Below are 16,077 nucleotides of genomic sequence, written 5' to 3'. Positions count from 1 at the left end.
GACAGTGAGTGGACGCGGTATTTAAAAACTCCAGCAGCGCTGCTGTGTCTGATCCACTCACACTGTGTCCATACCAGCACAACACACACTAACACACCACCACCATGTCAGTGTCACTGCAGTGCTGAGAATGATCCACCACCTAAATAATACCTGCTCTGTGGTGGTCCTGTGGGGATCCTGACCATTAAAGAACAGGGTTAAAGCAGGCTAAAAAGGCATGTAGACAAACAGCTGGACTACAGTCAGTAATTGTAGAACTACAAAGTGCTTCTATATGGTAAGTGGAGCTGATAAAATGGACAGTGAGTGTAGAAACGGTAGAAGAATTGGTGTATATTTGGTAAATTAACCCTCGTCCGGTGTTAAAATTGAGCTGAATAATACCAGTGGGGTTTGGATATTATGTAGAAGTTTATCATTTATTTCAGATAACCTCATAAGTGCGTATATTCAGTAATAACTTAGTGTTTCCTAATTATGACCTCTACTGACTGTGTGTTGCTTATAAATCTCCAATAATGCAGCTGAACATCTATGAGGGTCTGACGCTAAGAGGGAAAAGAAGAGATCTCTGTGTGGACGTGGAGGATGTCAAGGATATTCCTTTTTCGCAAGCTACAATCCATGCCCAGCGAGGGTGGTAAGGATGGTTTCTTTACCTTAATGCTATTAATCAACGTTTAAACTCGAGGGTGTCGACAGTAAGTAGATTTAAGGAGCCTCAGATATGATTTACGTCTCTCCGTCTGTGATTGCCGCGCACGTTTTAGCTGCTCGAAGTTGTTTACCAATGGCGGTCTTCATCCGTACCTGAGTGTTCCAGACTGACGTTGAGAGGAGGAGCTGTTGTACATTGCACAAATATTTTCCAACATATTTAATTACTCGAAGCCTGTAGGAGCATGTAAACCTACACTGGATAAAAAACCTCTGTTTATACACACACGATGATGCTTCTAGTTTAAATATAAAGCCTGAAATTAGGTGTAAGATTCAGCCTAGAATAAGATAACACGACAATACACTTAACCGGATTTTGGGATCTGCTGAAGTATGTTTGGAATTAGATTTGGAGGGCTGAAATGTGCTTATCGAGCTCAGATTTGACCAGGCAGAGTGAGAGGGCGTTCAGGTAGCCTTTTATACCAATCCTGTCTGGATCGATTGGCCGATTCTGCTTTATCATAGCAGTCAGTGGTGCTTTGATGGATTATTAAGATTGAAAAGAAGTCGGTGCCAGTTAGAAGCTTTTATGAATTGATGAACTTCTGCAGTGCCTCCTTTTGTAGATAAGAATATTTTCAAGCCCCACCTGCCCATTCTGACACTGACATACACGTCTTTTGCTTCCAAACTTCACTGGGATTTATTTTAGACATTGTAATCCATAGAAAACTGTTCTCATGGAACTAAAAATGTGATGAATCAACATTACAGTGGTGTTATTGCAAGTGACATCCATAAATCCATGTATCTTAAATTTTTACTGTGTAACAGCAACAGCAGCAAGGCTAAAATATGGCCAGGGTATATTTTAGTCTAGTGCCCAGTGTTTATGGATGGTGCTGGATGGTAATCGGAATGGCGTTTGTTCCAGCCCCATTAGGGCCATCTTGAGGCAGTTGGGCTCTTGGGCAAGACTTCCAGCCCTCAGTTGCTTTATAAGGTCACAGTTGTAAGTCTGTTTACATAAACATGTCAGCTTACTACTATAAATGTAATTATTTCATTGTTTCATAGATGAACTCACTCACTCACTCACTCACTCACTTTCTTACCGCTTATCCAATTAGGGTCGTGGTGGGATGCTGGACAGTACTACCCACCGAGCCATCGTTCCGCCCTGAACTTACTCTATAATTTAATTTAATAATTGTACTTGTTTGATCAGAGGCTCTCATCTCTTGACACTTGAGGTCTTTAGAATGCAAAAATGGATAAAAAATTATTAATTAATTATTAATTACTAATATTAATTATAAAGTACTGTGCTTTTATTTATGAGTCGTCATTTGGGTTGCTGGTTCAAGCCCCATTCCCCTTCAGTTGCCACTGTTGGATCCCTAAGCATGGGACTTAACTTTCAATTGCTTGAATAGTATTCAATCACAATTGTAAGTCTCTCTGGGTAATAAATTGACCTTTATTTAAATTGATCGCTGCCATATGTTGCATTGTCTATTGAATATATATTAAGATTCTATTGAGAAGGAGGTGTTATCCATACTGAAACGTCCCTGGAGCTGTTTGATTACTGTTGTGTATTGTTGTGTCTTGTAGCTGGCTGCTGTATGTGGAGCGGGGGTATCGAGGGTCCTGCATTCTGCTAGAAGAGGGTCAGATTATCCAGACCAGTGGAGAGTCCGGGGAACCCTCAGCAGAGCCCACATTTTCTGTTGGCTCGATCAGGAGGCTAGTGAAGGTATTGAAGTTATGTTATATCAAAATGTAGGATGATTTTCAAATGCTTCACCGGGGTTTCTGTCTGTCCCAATTTTGTAATTTAAGACCTTAATTAGTCTTAGTGTTCAATTCAAAGCACCGGGGTCTTATATTTAAACTAGATTTGTTTAGATGTGGGTGTGTGTTTGTGGGTTTCCAGCACAATATTAGTAAATCCTTCATACATGTTTGTAATGAGCTGTGAGAACAAAGTATGAGACTTTTCTTTATGCACTTCTAAGCAGAAAAGTAAGCTAAGACGTGAATAATCATATTATCTTACTGGAAAATCTGATTGTTTGTTGTGTAGGATGACGGCATTCCAGAGATTCATTTGTACATGACAAGCACTCAGCAGCAGGAGCCGGTTTGTCTCCATTTTGAAGCTGACCATATTGAGGCAGACGGTCCTGTTCACCTCTCTGACCTCAGTGTGCAATCTGGATGGTAAGAACTCCTACCTAATTAGATGTCATGTACAGTTAATGGACAATCAGAACCCTATACCCAAACCTCAAAGTCTTTGGTGAGCTTGTATGGCCTGCCTCTTCATGGCTGAGCTGTTGTTACACTAATAGGTGACCAGGGCAGGTCAAGCAAGGTAGAATTTGGCAAAAAATGCGCCCATGTTTAAAGTCACAGAGCTCTTCAATAAGTACCCCAGTTTGACTGTTTGTCTTTAGAGATTGCGTACAACTGTATCATGTATCTCGTAGATAAACGGCTCATTTTAAACCGTTTGTAAAACCCACTGCCGTGCTGTCTGAGCTTGAACAGACATCCGTGCCAATCGGGTTCCTCTGCTCGGCTGGCATTGCCCAGTGCTGAGTCATAAGTGTGGTATTGAAAATCGCACCGGTAAAGGAAAGTCCTTTGGTACGTGGCTTGAATCAGTGGCTATTTGTTATGTTCCAGACAAAGTCTTTATATTTCCCAGACCAAATCTGACACGCATAAATTGGAATAGATGATTTCAGTGGGAAAGTTAATGTTTTTACAGTGGACCCTTGACTTACGAATTTAATTGGTTCCGAAGGGCTGTTCTTAAGTCAATGTTCGTTAGTTAAACCTATTTTTCCCATAAGAAATAATGTAAATAGAATTAATTCGTGCCAGACATCCCAAACCCCCCCTTACCCCTAACCTTTCTAATGTCTTAAATGCTCTTTTTTGTTATAAATACAAGTATATTTTCCCTTAAATCTTAAATTATAGAATAGACATTACTGTAATAAACAATAATAAACAACAATACACAGTAGTAGTACTGCACTGTACATAGAACACACACATCACATCTTAGTACAGTACGTGTACTGTACCATACACCATAATACATTTCCTTCTTTTTTTTATAAAATGTATGTACCAGAAACAACAATAACTCTCATATTTCTCTATTATTTCCTTCATTATTTCAGTAGAAAGAATACTTTCCTTCTTCTCTCTCACTCACTGTCCCCGCTATCTGATACACAGTGATGGCTACTGGCAGGAGTAATTATACAACAACAAATACTGATTTTTTCATTTTCTCACCACTGCACTTTCTCTGCACCTTCTTTGGGGACATTTTAATATTGAATTTTACAAAATATAAAGAAAACGCCGAAAAAACACCATCTGCTGTCTGCTCACTATATATATACAGTATATAGAGAGAGAGAGAGAGACGTTCGGAGTAAACTTGTTCGTGACGTCACGTGTTTCGCGAATTTCGGTTCGTAATGCGAATTTTGTTTGTACATTAAGTTAAAAAAAGATCGCTCGTAACCCGAAATGTTCGTATGGTAAACCGTTCGTAACTCAAGGGTCTACTGTATCATTAACTATTAAGATATTTTAACTTTCCATATTTTCATATATACTTTGTCCATAACCTTATCTATTACACTGTAATACTAAATGTCAAAGCTCAGTGGAATTATATATTACATAATTTTCATACACTAATAATAATTTGCTTCTTACTTCATTACCAGAAAGTAACATTAAAGATTTTTCTCCAACCCACATGGTACAGATGTCATATTATAAATTTTACACATTTTATACATTTCTAAAAAAGCTGGAACAAAGCCACATATCTGTTTTTATAGTCTCTCATAAGGCTAGCCATGATCTGAAAGGAGAATACCCTCTGGGAAAAAATCTTGGCAATAAACAGCAGAAAAAATGAGCCCACGCCCACAGCTTTTTAAAACCTTCTTCTGTAGAGCGCAGGAGCAGTTAAATCCATAACACAAGTGCAGCATGTCTGTGTTTTATAGTGAATCTAAATAATGAATGTTCTCCCGCCTGATTCAGTTCTGTTGTGAGGGTTTAACAAACTGGTTTACTCTTATTGCATTGTTTCTCATTGGCTAAGCGCCTGCCACTCAAATACATATCCAAGAGTTTATTGTTTCCTGACTGTATAAACACATTGTTTGTTTATTTTACCTTCCTGTACAGATATTTCTTTAGTTGCTTTAATAACTAATCTACATCCTCTGTAAGACTTGGCTTCACACGTAAAAGCCGTGTAATCAGATGATTTTAAGGCTTACAAGCTAATATTTCTGGTTGTAATAGATGGGCATTGTTTTTAGCGCGTCCTTCGCTCCACTAATGCCGACCCCCGCTCTGATTGAGAAGAACAAAGCTAACCCACCCCCCCTCCGACACGTGGGCAGCAGCCGTATGCAATCAGCCTTGTGTACGGAGAGACACATCCTGATCCACACTCTTTCCCCGCCTCCGTGCAGGCGCTATCAATCAGCCAATAGTGCATCAGTTACGAGGAGCCCCTATCTGGCTTAATACCCCACCCCATATGAACAACAGGCCAATCGTTGTTCATGTGGCCGCTCAGCCCAGCCAGATGGCAGAGCTGAGATTCGATTATTATTATTTAGATAAAGCCTCAGTTTAAAATATCATAATATGAAATAAAATATAAGTAATATGTTAATAACTTGGTCAGGTGCTTAACAGACACAGACACGCTGGCCGGGTCTGAGGGATGGAAGGTCAGCTTTTTACTGCTGTAACAATGACTCCTAATGCCTGGTCGAGGCTCTTGCACAGGTAGTGGAAGAAGGGAGCACACAGGGAGCAGGACAGTCCAGCCAGAGAGGGAAAATAGATAAAAAGACAAAAAATAAATGGGCCAAAATTAACTGTGGAATCAATTGTGAGAAAATAACTTTATTGACCCGTGAGTGTTTACCGTAGGACATCGTTTCTATCAGCTAACAAAGGAATTACCAGCCAGTGTTATCAGCACTCTAATACAAACACTGAAACTGTAGATAAACTGTAGGATTTTATTTCTATCTAAATATAACTCTTTTTGCTGTCATGTTCACAAAAGGCTGTGTGTGAGAGGGTGTGTATAATTAGTGTATAACTGTGGTTTCTTCCTCAACACAATCTAAGTCATTGTGGTTTTGTTTCCTCAGCTGGGTGGCCTATGACGGTGCTGGATTCTCAGGAAATCAGACCCTGCTAGAGGCTGGAGGCTTGACCACACCCCTCATAAAGGACTTCCCCATCTCTTGCGTGAGGTCACTGCGTCCAGTAAGGATGGTGCGTCTCCATTAACCTCTTTCACCTCTGACACGAACGCTAACCCCACATCTGCTCCTGCGGATCACGTTACTGAAGGGAAGCCGTCAGTGCAGCTCAGTAGCTTGTGTTACTCAAAGTGTGTGTATGAACTACTGTTTTACAAGATGCTTCATTTTACAGTTTTTATTGTTATTTAAGCAGTTCGGTTTCAGTAATTAACCTAAAAACAAGCAAAGGTAAACTGCTAGAGGGAGGAAAGAACATTTAGGTCACGAGAAATACACAGTAACACCCTGGATGGGATGCCGGTCCATCGCAGGGCAGACACACACACACACAAACACACACCCATTCACTTATAGGGCAATTCAGTGTCTCCAATTAACTTGACTGCATGTTTTTGGACTGTGGGAGGACAAGGACGAGGAGAACATGCAATCTCCACACAGAAAGGACCCGGACCGCCCCACCTGGGGATCGAACCCAGGACCTTCTTGCTGTGAGCCACCGTGCCGCCCTTTACCAAAATCAAACTGTGTAAATATTTCCTCTTATACGACTTCTGTATTTTTCTTGCAGGAAGGTCTGAGAGTGCAGAGACCTCTGGATCCAAAGGTGAGGCACACTTCTATGTTTAGGTGGATACTGGACTAGTATTTAGAAAGTCACTGGTTCAACCCCGACCACTGCCATATCGTCAGTTCCCTTAAATGAGGCCCTCCTCCTTAGATCATATACAGCCACAATCATAGGTATCGTTGTTTGGATTGAAGCATTAGCTAAATTAGGATTAAAGTTCGGATTGGGTTTGGATTGAATCATTAGCTAAGTGAACTGCAGAACGTGTAGCAGATAAAACTTTATATTTTCATGTATAAAAAAATTATAATGGTATTTTCAACAAGCTGTATCGATTGGACGATGAATTATTTCTTAGTTAATCAATAATATCCCTAATGTTGGTCAGGTTGGCGGTGCATGTGACGCCACCTTAAAAGACTGGCTGCATAGCTGGAATAAGTCCTGGACAGGGTGCCAGTCTAGCACAGGGCACCACACACCCAATCATTGTCATTTATTTATTCACTTAGTCACTCACACACGAACTTAGCAGCAATTTATAAAAAGTTTTATAAAAACACAAAACCATATGAACAGATAAAAGTAGATCAGTTGTAGCCTAGTGGTTAAGGTACTGGACTAGTAAGCAGAAGGTTGCTGGCCACTGTTGGGCCCTTGAGCAAGGCCCTTAACCCTCCATTGCTTAGACTGTATACTGTCAAAGTACTGTAAGTCGCTTGGGATAAAAGCGTCCACTAAATGCTGAAAATGTAAATGTAGTCTAACCAGTGACCAGGTTGAACCCAGATCCACCAAATATCTAGCGTGCCACTATGCCACCCTTGTTTACATTGGTTTGAAGTGAGTTCTCTTTATTTTCTTACTCATTTTAAAGGAAATGGAATGACTCAGAAACCAGTCATGCATTGTGTTACTTAATTCCCAGTGTAATGTGTCTGTAAAAAAACCCTCCTAAAATAATGTACAGAAATAAGATTTACATTTTCTGCATTTAGCAGACGTTTTAATTCAAAGCGACTTACAGTACCATGACAGTATATTGCCTAAGCAATTGAGGGAAGGCCCTAGGGCCCAACAGTGCCAGCCTGGCAGTAGTGGGGCTTGAACCAGTGACCTTTCGATGACTAGTCCAGTACCTTAACCGCTAGGCTACAACTGGCTTGGTAGATTTATTCCATTTGTTAATGTGAGTGTTCTGTTGTGTTTCTGTGTAGATCCTGGTGTTCGAGAAGCCGTTGTTCCAGGGCCAGTCCCGAGAGCTCCTGGGGAACACACCCAGTCTTGGAACTCCCGAGGAAGTAGCTCAGGTCTCGTCTGTACGAGTTACAGGAGGAGTGTGAGTGCTGTTTAGCACTTTCAAAGGTGTTAATAACTCTGTCACACTAAAAAGGGCTGCAAACGTCTTCATTTGAAGTAAATTTTCTCATGAATGACGGGAAAGGAAACCGTATTGTGTGGGTGTAAGTGCGTGAAATGTAAACACCCCGATTCCCAGACAGATTTAGTGATTTTAGCTCCCTCCAGAGTCTCGGTCACATGACTAGCCTGGAATGTATATAAAGCATGATCCTAGTGTGTGGGTGGGTGTGCTGTATGTGGAAGCACCTCAGGAGAATAGAAATGTGTAAAGTTACTGCAGCATAACACACCTCAGACAAACACTGTGCTCCCCACCCTCGGCAAACAGAGGAACTGCTGCTGGCCCATTGTATGCATGTGTATGTTTAAGTGTATCAACAGATGTAGTCAGAGACAAAGAATACGGATTGGGAAAATATTTTAATGACCTTTTAGTCTTTACATTCATGTTGTAATGCTTTTTGTATTGTGTTTTATTGGATGTGTGTGTGCTTCTACTGGAAGTCATGGGCTGATGGTAGAACCCCTGAAGGATGCATAAATCTCCACTTACATTTACGTGATATGCAATTTGCTGTAAAATTCAAAATGTCGTGTTTGTGTTTACCGATTTAACATTTTTCATTCGTGTAGCGTTCAAGTGCCTCATGTTTACTGGTTAATCTGCACTATGAGGCGTCTTAGCAATCCTACGGCAATTCAGTTAGCAATCGCTTAGTCAAAACATCCAAGATGTTGAAGTAAAGAAGCTAAAAACACAACTTGGGTAACTGAGTTTGGAAAACTAACAACCAATTCTGTGGACGCTGAAGGGCGCTTCGTATCTGAGGCAGAACATAAAGCCTCGCACCTTCGCTGAATGTTCTAGGTTTAAGTTAAAGCAGCTGTACTAGGGATGTAACGATACACTCTACCCACGATGTGATACGATTCACGATACTATTTTTTCCCAATTTTATAAACAAAATGAAATTGAAGACAAATTATGACAAAGTTTTCTTTTATTATTTCTTTTAAAAAAGAATTTATTTATTATTTAATAAATGTATCTTTTTTTTTTTTTTTTTAAACACCGTTCAGGTGACGCAGCAGTAAAAACACACGCTGCAACCAGAGCTGGATTCTGAGTACATCGTATTGAATCCAGCTCTGCCTTACCGGTTCGAGGCTGAGTGGCTGTATGAGCAACGATTGGCCGGTTGCTCAGTTGGGGGGTGGGACAAAGAACCGGATGTGGGTCTCTCTCTGTCAGAATGCGATTACGACCTCTGCCTCTGGCTCTTTTTCTTAAAAATCTGTGAAATCTGTGATTTTTGAGAAACGAGGTCCCTGAAATTAGGCCTGTGAGGTGCTGTCGGCCGGCCGGGCGTCCGCACGGACACTGATTGTGATGCGCGTGTGTGCGGCAGGTGGGTCGGCTACTCGGGTGAGAACTACAGAGGGCAGCAGCGTGTGCTGGAGGAGGGAGAGTACAGTGACTGCACCACGTTGTTCAGTGAGCCAGACAAAACGTTAAAGTCCTTTCGCTTCCTCCGGGCTGTAAGTATAATCGTAAAAGCGTATGTATTTATAAGCACAAGCATCACACACACAACCCTTGTTTTTGTTTTGTTTTGATGATTGATTGAGGAATGATGATTGTTTACTATGTACTTGTCTTTCCTGCTGTACATAGGGCATCCTGAAACTCTTTCCGAGTGACTGCTGGCTTCCTTCTTTGTTACCTTCCTTTATATTAGTCTTTAAACACATCCTACATGCTTAGGAATGCTTAAAATGCTCAGAAGTCAGAAGCTATTGTCGTTGTACACTGATGAGCCTTTAAAACTCTGCATGACGATCCCCTATTTCATAACAACGGTGCATTTCACAGTCGGGGATCTATTACATGCAGCGTGAGCTCGTCAGCAGCCTGGAAGTACATCAGATAACAAAAACTCACATCGGGCATCAAAAACTTTCTTCATTACAGAATATTTGCTGCTAAAGTGCATTCCTTCTCAGTGGCTGTTCTAAATATTCGCATTTCCAGAGCATGTAAAGCGTTTGTAAATGGGTCAGATTTTATATTTGAAGCGCTGAGGATCTGACCCAGTTGGCAGACTCGCCGGTGTCTCTAAACAGCGCATGTAACATGTAACACCCATTGCTAACAGGTAGATGAAACCTTTACTGTCACTTCACGTGCCCCTGTGATCAAACCTAATTCCACAAGGTCATGGTTTGACGAGGTGGGTGTGGAGGAAATCCTGTGGTCTTTGTTGAACCCGGACGCCAACCCCCATTGAACATCTTTCCCATAAATTGTAGGATCAATAGCCAAAAGTCTCTGTTTTTGATTGGAATGTCCAGCAACCTCATGGTCACATGTCCACATGCTTTTGGCCAGATGTTGTATAGAGTGGGATTGCTTAGTGCCGGGTTGTGGGGGGAAACACTGGGCACAGGGCAGGAATACCCTGGACAGGGCGGCAACCCATCGCAGGGCTTTGGCCATCCTTCTTATAGCCATTCATGTCCGTATAGACGCCTGGATGATCGATAGCAGCAGTAGTGGGCTAGTGTAGTAGGCCGCCACGACATGAGTAGTAAATGAATTTTTTGAATCTCAATATTATTTAGTCTAAATGGTTTTAATGGTTTTATTCTGTGGGTGATTGTTGCTGTGGTTATTTTAGGACTTCATCGAACCTGCGGTTTGCCTAAACAGTCAGGAAGAGCAGATGGAAGTTGTGGACTATGACGTGGAAGACTTGCAGCAGACTGGATTAATGAATGAAGCAAACACCATCGATGTCATGAGTGGAGTGTGAGTATAAGATTTCCCCTTTTTTCTCCCAATTTAGTAAAGCCAATCTGCTGCTGGGGATCCCAAAGGCGTCCAAGGAGGGTGTATATTCGCCTGACACACACCCCCTCTGGTATGTGTGCAGTCTTATTCACCTGCTGCTCCCCTTGGGCACCAAATTAGACTTTTGACAATGTTATTATGCTCATACATACATCTTATATATGTGTGTGTGTATATGTATCTTAATTATTGCTGTTTTATCGAGCATGAACCTTGTATCCACTGGTGTCAAATTACAGGAAAAAACAACATAAATTGTTTAAGCAACTACTGGGTCAGTAAAACTTAAGGACACTACAGGATGAATATAACTCCATTTTTTAGTGTTTTGATTATTGAAAAGACAGATTAAAATGTTTATCCAGAATCTTGCAAGATTACAAATTCCAGATCCTTTATTACTCATCAAACCATTCAGTCACCCCTCAATCCCCTCAAGTGATCATATTATATGATCATATTACCCCATGTTCCACTCTGCTCCATATTTATATTTTATTTGTTATGACTGCTGACTATTACTATTACTAATTACTATTATTATGACTATTACTTCTAAAGTGTACAATATTTTCAGTGCAATATCTAAGGTAATTAGGGCAGGTGGAATACCCCAGTACTACCTCACTGCAGTTTTTCAATTATTGTCTATTATCTTTTTTACAATGATAGTTTTTAGCCTTTATTGCTTATATTTAAGATTTTTAGGCATACATACACGTGTGTGTATTGTGTATATGTATATACTTCTCGCTTCTTGTTTACTTATTATATGTAAAAGTGCTGTTGGATTGCTGCTCAATTTCGTTGTACACTCTGCAATGACAATAAAGGCATCTTACCTTATATTATCTTATATTAATCAGGTGATCAGTCACAGTAATGCTGTCCACAGTATAACAGGACCCCTGACTTAAGATTAAGCATTGAAGTCTGTACTGTTTCTATGTACAATACACACAAAACCTCATCCAGTTCAGCAGATCCTAATGCAAAAATAAGGTTAACTAGGCTTGGTCAGCTTTTTGTACATTCCACAGAACATGGTAGGATGTTAATTGATTGCTAGCTGACGTTTTTATGCTGTACACCTGCATCCTGCCTTATAAAAATACCCTGGAAAGACGTAAACATAATTTCAGTATATAAAGTTAGTAAGTACTAATAATCATACAATAGAGAACGATTCTCCTTTATCAAAGCGGTGTGTGTTTTGCAGATGGGTAGCGTACAGTGGGAAGCATTACACAGGAGAGCAGTGTGTGCTTGAGAAAGGTCAGCATGCTGGAAGGCTGGACTGGGGTGGCAGGAAAAGTTCACCTCTCTCCATCCGTCCTGTGCGCAAGGTAAGCACACGCACACACGCATACACACACACACACACATTTCTGTCTGCAGGCGGATGAGGTTCAGTTACAGATCGCATTCTGCTGAGTTAGCTGAAACAGATATCAGGTGGGGCGGAGAGAGAATAGAGGATTCAGTTCCTATTTTTTATATAACTTGGTATAAAAAAAACAAATGGAAATAAAACAGAAATACTTTTATGTATGCATTTATTTTCATGTTTGAAATAGTACTGGCAAAGTATTTCTCATTTATGTAATTTTATTGCCCTAGACTAACTTTTATATTTGCTAAGTTGGATGCATCAGGTCAGTTTACGACATCGTAGTGCACACATGCTTAAAATGCATTATTTCCCTATTTATTTATGCATTTTCTCCCATTTTTTTCCCGATTTAGCATAGTCAATTTGTCTCTTGCTGCTGTGGATCTCTGATTGCACTAGAGGAGGGTATATTGTCGCTCACGCATGCTGCGGACCTGCACAGGTGCCTCTATCTGCTAATCAGGGTCCTTGCACAGCATTTGAAGACCCCACACACATTGTCCGGTCATCCCGCCCTAGCAGACACTGTGGCCAATTAGTGTCTGCTGCAGGCACTGCCAATTATGCCCACTAGATGGCACCGCCTTCGAGTTCAGAATCTCGGCGCTGGTGGGCTAGTGGAATATCCCGCTGCACCACCTGGGCGCCATTAAATTGCATTTCATTTTGCTGCAATAACTGTGTTCACTAAGTATTGTAAGAAAATTATATATTATAATATTTCTCATTGGGTAGCACTGTCGCCTCACAGTGAGAAGGTCCTGGGTTCGATTCTTAGGTGGAGCGGTCCGGGTCTTTTCTGTGTGGAGTTTGCATGTTCTCCCCGTGTTTGTGTGGGTTTCCTCCAGGAGTGAATTGGAGATACAAAATTGACCATGACTGTGTTTGACATTGAAACTTGTGAACTAATGAATCTTGTGTAACAAGTAACTACTGATCCTGTCATTAATGTAACCACAGTGTAAAACATGACGTTAAAATCCTAATAAATAAATAAGTATTTAAAATAAGTGCATGTCTCCCACATACTTACACTTTGTTTGTTTGTTGTTTAGGAAAGTGGTCGAGAAAATGAACCAAAGTTCTTGGTATGTGTATTTTTTGTGATCCTAAATATGTAAAATATGGTTGGATTGATGATTGATGATGCTAGTATTTTTTGCAGGTTTTTTATTCATTATTTTTCTGTAATAGCACTGCCGTTTAGATGCAGTGTATTTTGCACACATCCAGTATTTAATATTTTTTAAAACCTTTATTGGAGAGATGCCATACAAATTTTTATTGTACCTGTGTATAGTGACAATAAAGATTCTATTCTATTCTATTCTTCTATTCTATTGAACATGTTCTCTCTCTGCATCACGCCGTGTTATCGTTTGCAGCTGCGTGCCTACAGTAAAGCATCCTTCTCCGGGGAGAGCAGAGAGTTCGTAACTGAAGCAGCAGACTGTGGCGCGCTGATTCCTGCATCATTCCGAGTGATTCAGGGAAGGTGAGGTTGGTGGTGAAGCTGCACCATTACAGGCACCACATTCTTGTACATGAATAGCGAGCGGTTACAGTGAACGTTTACAGTCGCGTCTCTCTTCGCTTCTCTGTTGCCGTGTTTAGTTGGGTGTTGTTTGATGAGGAAGGTTTCTGTGGTAACCAGTTCATCCTTGAGGAGGGTCTGTATCCCGACCTCACTTCCTGTGGCTGCGTGGCAACAACGATCAAATCCCTCAGACCAATTCAATATGTAAGTCCCGTTGATAAATCATTTCTTTTAAATCATTTAGGTGTCTTACAAGGATCCTATTGAATTGCATTTAACTGTTGGCTAATCTGTGATAATTGTAGGCTAGTCAGTCAATTGTTGGTACAGTTAAAAAAACAGACAATGAAAAGCCGTATTCACAATATAAATGAATTTAAAATAAAAATGAATAGTGGCCTAGGCCCCATGATAAATTAGCTTCCGGTCCAGGGTGTGTTACTGCATTGTGGTACTTTAAAGCAGTGGCAAAACATAAAAATGAAAAGTAAAACAATTAAACTGGCTGCTAAATGTGTCAGATCTATATAACATTACATCTGTGCACGTACAATCGTGGTATTTCTTTACACAGGTTTATTAATACTATAGATTTACAATCATTTATGATTATCTTTCAAGTGAGTTATTGATTTGTTATGTAAATAAATGGTGTTCATTTTAACCTGTTTGTCTTGTATCGTGTGAAGAACGTCTCCGAGCCCTACATCAGTCTTTTCTCCCTGAGCTCGTTCGAAGGGTTGGAGACTGTGGCAGATTCACCTCTAGAGACCATGGACTTCTTCACCCAGTCTCTCAGAGTCATCAGTGGCCAGTAACAGCCCCATCATTTCTTTCTTTATTTGTATATGTTTAAGGATTTTTGCTGTGTGTTCATGATGAGCTGATGTGCTTGTATCGCTCGTATCGCAGATGGGTGGTTTATGAGTTCAGCCAGTTTAAGGGACGTCAGATGTTAGTGCAGACGGGCGAGTATCCGTGCTGGGGTGAATACAGCGGCTGGGACACCGTCGGCTCCCTACATCCACTCAGACAGGTGAGCTCCGGCCTTATCGTCAAAAGATGTTATAGTTTTGTGTTTGCGTGTCCTTAAATACATAAATGTATGAAAATGGAATGTTTCAGTAAGCTATCTAAATACTTCTGGCTATATAGTGCTTTATTCTGAATGTATGTAGATAGATAAATAGATCAGATCAGATTAGATTAGATCATGTCATAGATAGATAGATAGATAGACAGACAGACAGACAGACAGACAGAGAAATATATAGATAGACAGACAGATAGATAGATAGATAGATAGATAGACAGACAGACAGACAGACAGACAGACAGACAGACAGACAGACAGACATATAAATCGATAGATAGATAGATAGATAGATAGATAGATAGATAGATAGATAGATAGACAGACAGACAGATATAAATGTATAATTACATATCAGTATGAATGAGTATAATAGTAGTAATGAACAGATATTAATAATAATATAGATTATAACTGATATATACATATAGGTATAAATTCAGTATAAGAATGTATAATATAAGTATGTACATGTTGCTAAACTGTTATCTGATGCATGACTAACCTCTCCTCCTCCTCCTCCCCTCAGCGGTGCGTGTACATTCAGGTCCAGAGTGGAGCCTCAGGGATGGCACTGACTGCAGAGAGAACAGGGGAGCGCTCTACACCAGCCAGACTCTCACTGAGTCCTACTGACCGCTCACAGCAGACGCAGCACTGGGTGTACACACAGAATCTGCTCAAGAGCAAGGTCAGACCTCCAGCACTCACACCGATATAGATTTTAATTAGATTACGGAGATAAGAGGCAATCATGGGTGTTATGTGAATGAAGGTGGTTTGTTACTTCACATTAAAGCAGTTCCTAAAAAGGCAGTGGTCATAAGAAAAGGGTTTGTAGCTGTCGTGAAGTAGGGGTGACAACTAGTGGATGGGAACGGGCAAAAACTGGCATTCTGTGGGCATACCATTTGACTTAAGTTATACTGCGACGAAAGGCTCTGTACTATCTCATAACTGACTGTATGTGCACAGGTGGGGAAAGGCTGCCTGACTGTGATTGGTGGGAAAGCGCTGGTGGGCACCAGAGTGGCATTGTGGGAAGAGCACGGGCGGATCAATCAGAGGTGGAGCGTCAATGAGAACGGGACGATCTCCAGTCATTTACACCACAGCCTCGTACTGGACCGTATAGGTAAAAATTTTTTATAAACAGCTGACTATAACCCTTGTGTTCTGTAAATAAAGAGGTACGTGTGATGTCTAAGTGTAGGGGGAACAAAAACAAGAAAAAAGTAGAAGCTTTGTACTGTGTCTCAGATTCT

At 40.7% G+C, this 16,077-nt stretch overlaps 1 protein-coding gene across 2 annotated transcripts in view; it reads left to right on the top strand.

Moving 5' to 3' along the window:
• Positions 1-16,077, top strand: part of LOC134332262 (uncharacterized) — a 38,220-nt gene that overhangs the window by 19,217 nt on the left and 2,926 nt on the right. The window contains exons 6-21 of one of the 2 annotated variants that reach the window (XM_063013822.1): positions 528-643; positions 2,284-2,425; positions 2,756-2,892; positions 5,889-6,015; positions 6,577-6,612; positions 7,794-7,915; positions 9,348-9,477; positions 10,617-10,747; positions 12,009-12,135; positions 13,238-13,270; positions 13,568-13,677; positions 13,797-13,923; positions 14,409-14,533; positions 14,632-14,755; positions 15,342-15,503; positions 15,788-15,947. In XM_063013822.1, coding sequence (XP_062869892.1) covers positions 528-643; positions 2,284-2,425; positions 2,756-2,892; positions 5,889-6,015; positions 6,577-6,612; positions 7,794-7,915; positions 9,348-9,477; positions 10,617-10,747; positions 12,009-12,135; positions 13,238-13,270; positions 13,568-13,677; positions 13,797-13,923; positions 14,409-14,533; positions 14,632-14,755; positions 15,342-15,503; positions 15,788-15,947 — 1,909 coding nt within the window. Of the gene's footprint in view, positions 1-527; positions 644-2,283; positions 2,426-2,755; positions 2,893-5,888; positions 6,016-6,576; positions 6,613-7,793; positions 7,916-9,347; positions 9,478-10,616; positions 10,748-12,008; positions 12,136-12,409; positions 12,471-13,237; positions 13,271-13,567; positions 13,678-13,796; positions 13,924-14,408; positions 14,534-14,631; positions 14,756-15,341; positions 15,504-15,787; positions 15,948-16,077 lie in introns of those variants that run through there. The other variant, XM_063013824.1, reaches the window with a different exon arrangement.

Source organism: Trichomycterus rosablanca, chromosome 18 (assembly GCF_030014385.1).
Source record: "Trichomycterus rosablanca isolate fTriRos1 chromosome 18, fTriRos1.hap1, whole genome shotgun sequence".
NCBI classification, from domain to species: Eukaryota; Metazoa; Chordata; class Actinopteri; order Siluriformes; family Trichomycteridae; genus Trichomycterus; species Trichomycterus rosablanca.
The sequence above is the reverse complement of the archived record's forward strand: the minus strand, read 5'-3'. Positions and strand labels throughout refer to the sequence as shown.